Source organism: Mycetomoellerius zeteki, unplaced genomic scaffold (genome assembly GCF_001594055.1).
Source record: "Mycetomoellerius zeteki isolate Tzet28-1 unplaced genomic scaffold, Tzet1.0 scaffold113, whole genome shotgun sequence".
In the NCBI taxonomy this organism is placed as follows: Eukaryota; Metazoa; Arthropoda; class Insecta; order Hymenoptera; family Formicidae; genus Mycetomoellerius; species Mycetomoellerius zeteki.
This window is the reverse complement of record NW_017256051.1, coordinates 839,055-842,975: the sequence shown is the minus strand read 5'-3', so window position 1 is coordinate 842,975 and position 3,921 is coordinate 839,055. Positions and strand designations below refer to the sequence as shown.

Sequence of the window (3,921 nt, the reverse complement as noted above, 5' to 3'; positions counted from 1 at the left end):
AGATGCAGCATAGACTGATAAGAACTTTTCGTTACTGGATTGTGAATTCAAATTGCACAAAATTAAAAATAATTAATATTTATTAATATTTTAATAATGTTTCAGGAATATTAAAATATAATACCTAGGTTTATTATATAAGTGGACATATAATCTCTATAGAATACTCCTGTAATATTAAAAAAATATTTATGATATTTTCGAAATATTATAACATTATTTTAATTTTTTTTAATAATATTCATGTAACATTCTAGGAACATTTTGCGCTTATAGGGATATTAAATAAAATAAAATTTTCAGAAATCTTAATCTGATGCAGAAATTCATTAAAATTTTTTCTTTAAATATAAATATTTCGTTAATACTCTAAACTAAAAAAAAGGCCATTAATTTTAATTTAATTTAATTAAAAAGAAAAGATGATTTTATTCAATCGTGCATCAGTCGCACAAAAAGATTATTTTCCATTATTTACAAAATGTCGATAAACGAATTATGTTCGATCAAAATAATTATTGCACTATTACACATAACATGTTTATCACACTGTAATTACATCACGCGTGGGGTTATCATTGGAAGTATGACTTTCACTGAAGTATAAGCTATATATAGATACATATACATTATTTCCCAAGTAAGGGGCTCCGCACAATAAAAGGAACAGGGAACAGAAAACAGAAAATAAGAATTTCAATTTATCAGAAACTGTGTATTCCACAATACATAATTTCTGATAGGTTAAAATTCTTATTCTCTGTTCTCTGTTCTCTATTCCTTTTATTGTGCGGAGCCCCTAACACAACTAACAAGGGATGTCGTTTTGAGGTCATTTTGATGTTATCATGACTTGTTGTGTTACTTGGATTGTTACATTACATCGGATTACCATCGAAGCACGTTCGCCTTTCTTTAAATTAAAAAAAAGTGCGCGTCATATCGAATTTCTCCTACAATTCCAATTTAATTTCCTTTCGCAAGGTATCATCAGATCGAGAAAACAATATTGCAAATGTTTAACATATAGTTAATTATTATTACTTAAATAATAGTTGCAATTTTATAGCTATATTTACATAATGTGATATTAATAGATATTAATTATATATATTAAATAAATACAATTCAAATTTAATATATAAATGATTAAAATTAGTTAAAAATATAAACTAAAAATTGTTATAATTGTTGACAGAGCATGGCAGCGATACTCAATAAAAATATTTGGGAGAGCGATCCCGAGCTTTTCGAATTGATGAAGAAGGAAAAGAAACGACAGGAATCAGGACTGGAACTGATCGCGAGTGAAAACTTTACGTCTCTCAGTGTACTTCAATGTCTGAGTTCATGTTTACACAATAAGTACAGCGAAGGATTGCCTGGTCAAAGGTGAAATTGCGTTTCACGTCATGTTTCTTTTACGAGAATTCACTCGTTCAGGAATGACATTTTTTATTTTTATTGTACCCGCAGATACTACGGTGGAAATGAATTCATCGATGAAATCGAATTGCTGGCGCAGAAACGCGCCTTAGAAGCCTTTAATCTAGATCCTGAGCAATGGGGTTGCAACGTACAACCTTATTCGGGAAGTCCAGCGAATTTTGCAGTGTACACCGGCCTATTGGAGCCTCACGAACGTATAATGGGCTTAGATTTACCCGATGGTGGCCATCTTACTCACGGTAAATGCAAATAAATCGAATAAATATTGCACAATATATGTTAGATAGACTGTTCAATAAATTGTGTTTGTGCATTATAGGTTTCTTCACGGCAAACAAGAAAATCTCCGCTACGTCCATCTTCTTCGAATCGATGCCGTACAAAGTTGATCCTGCAAGTGGCTTGATCGATTATGACGGACTCGCGGAACATGCCAGATTATTCAAGCCGAAAATCATCATCGCTGGAGTCTCCTGCTACAGTAGATGTCTGAACTACAAACGTTTCCGTGAAATTGCTGACGAGAATAACGCTTATCTTTTTAGCGACATGGCTCACGTCTCCGGATTGGTCGTTACCGGATTAATACCCAGTCCTTTCGAATTTAGTGACGTTGTTTCGACAACTACACATAAAACTTTACGGTATAAAACAATGTCTTGACAATTTTTATAGTAAGCATTTCTCCCATCGTAGTAATTAAAATAATGACGAGAAATCTTGTCTATTCAATTTTTCAGAGGACCGCGTGCTGGCATTATTTTCTTCCGAAAAGGCGTTCGAAGCGTCACGAAGGACGGCAAGAAGATTATGTATGACATAGAGAGTAGAATAAATCAAGCAGTTTTTCCGGGTCTTCAAGGTGGTCCCCACAATCACGCTATCGCCGGTATAGCTACAGCTATGAAACAAGTGAAAACACCGGAATTCCTCGAGTATCAGAAGCAAATAGTGATTAACGCGAAGAGATTATGCACCGGTTTGCAAGAGCGTGGTTATAACATCAGTACCAATGGCACGGACGTCCATATGTTGTTGGTAGATCTACGATCCTCGGGGATAACTGGCTCGAAGGCAGAAAAGATTTTGGAAGACATTTCTATCGCCTGTAATAAGAATACTGTTCCCGGTGACAAAAGTGCATTTAATCCTAGTGGTATCCGTTTAGGAACTCCTGCACTCACCACTCGCGGCTTAGTCGAGAAAGACATCGACAAGGTTGTGGACTTTATAGACAGAGGTATTGTATTACTTAGATAAACATTTGAACTTCGCAAAAACTCGTTAGTGCTCAATGACTTCAGTCACTAAATCACTAGAGCTATGTTCAGATTCCTATTCGACTGCCACCCAGATATCACTTCATCTTTATTGTTTACCGAACGTTAAATAAGGATGACATTATATTCAGGGAGTACTCGAATGAGAATCTGAACACGCTCTAGGATATTATAATTTGCATTGTTATTTTTGCGACATTTTTATATCACAAGAATAGTTTCTGAGCGCCAACGAGTTAGACACTGTAAGTTAATTCTCTGTCGGTAATGTAAAATTTTCCTTCGTTCATAATCTAGATCTTCAAACTTCAGAGATTTTTATATTGTTCCGAATTATACATATAAAAGTCTGAAAAAAATTCTTACATGTGAAATATTTAACGAGTTTTTACTTATTTTATTTTTATTTTATAAATTTATTTAACAAAATTTACAATAAAAAAATCGATTGTGCCTTTAAAATTCAACATTTGGGGGGGGGGGGGGCGAGGAGGAGTTAAATGTATATAATATATGAGACTATATATAATAAATTCAATATACTGTTTCTTTATAGGATTGAAACTTTCTAAGGAAGTGACTGCTATCTCTGGACCGAAACTAATTGATTTCAAGAGAGTATTAAGTACCGATGAAAATATTAAAACAAAGATTGCAGCTTTAAAAGAGGAAGTGGAAATTTTTTCGAGGCAGTTTTCGATCCCTGGTCATGAAACTTATTAAGCATTATGAAACATACTTACAGTTCAACTGTTCAATGTAAATACTTCATAAATTTTTATTGCCCCATTAATTATATATTTTTTGATTATTTTTATATTTTTTTATGGGCAGAGAATAGAAATAACGCGTTACTTCAGTCAATTTTAATCTCTTTAGATCGATACATTTTTAGAGAATATATTTACTCTATAATATTTCATATAAATGTATATAGGATATGATTTTTTGTTTTTCGTATAAAAACTATAGTATGAAAACAAATTACGTATATATTTCATGATTCAATAATTATTTCAAAAATATCAACACTGTAATTATTTCCCAAAATATAGAACTGGCATTAAAATAAAAATTGTATTATCTTTTATCCGTAAAAAATATGTTACTGGCAAACCTGGAACGTGTGACGTTTAATCTCGAGTACAAGTATTAATTGTTACATTTTCGCAACTTTATTAAAAATTAAATA

General features: G+C 32.4%; 1 protein-coding gene across 2 annotated transcripts in view; it reads left to right on the top strand.

Annotated features, from left to right (window-relative positions):
- The window catches only part of Shmt (serine hydroxymethyl transferase), an 8,626-nt gene extending 5,067 nt beyond the window's left edge, over positions 1 to 3,559 (top strand). Inside the window, exons 1-6 of one of the 2 annotated variants that reach the window (XM_018455207.1) lie at positions 840 to 984; positions 1,199 to 1,392; positions 1,477 to 1,688; positions 1,769 to 2,093; positions 2,190 to 2,689; positions 3,286 to 3,559. In XM_018455207.1, coding sequence (XP_018310709.1) covers positions 1,202 to 1,392; positions 1,477 to 1,688; positions 1,769 to 2,093; positions 2,190 to 2,689; positions 3,286 to 3,452 — 1,395 coding nt within the window. In that variant the 5' untranslated portion in view covers positions 840 to 984; positions 1,199 to 1,201 and the 3' untranslated portion in view covers positions 3,453 to 3,559. Of the gene's footprint in view, positions 1 to 839; positions 985 to 1,198; positions 1,393 to 1,476; positions 1,689 to 1,768; positions 2,094 to 2,189; positions 2,690 to 3,285 lie in introns of those variants that run through there. The other variant, XM_018455198.1, reaches the window with a different exon arrangement.
- The last annotated feature ends 362 nt before the right edge of the window (positions 3,560 to 3,921 follow it).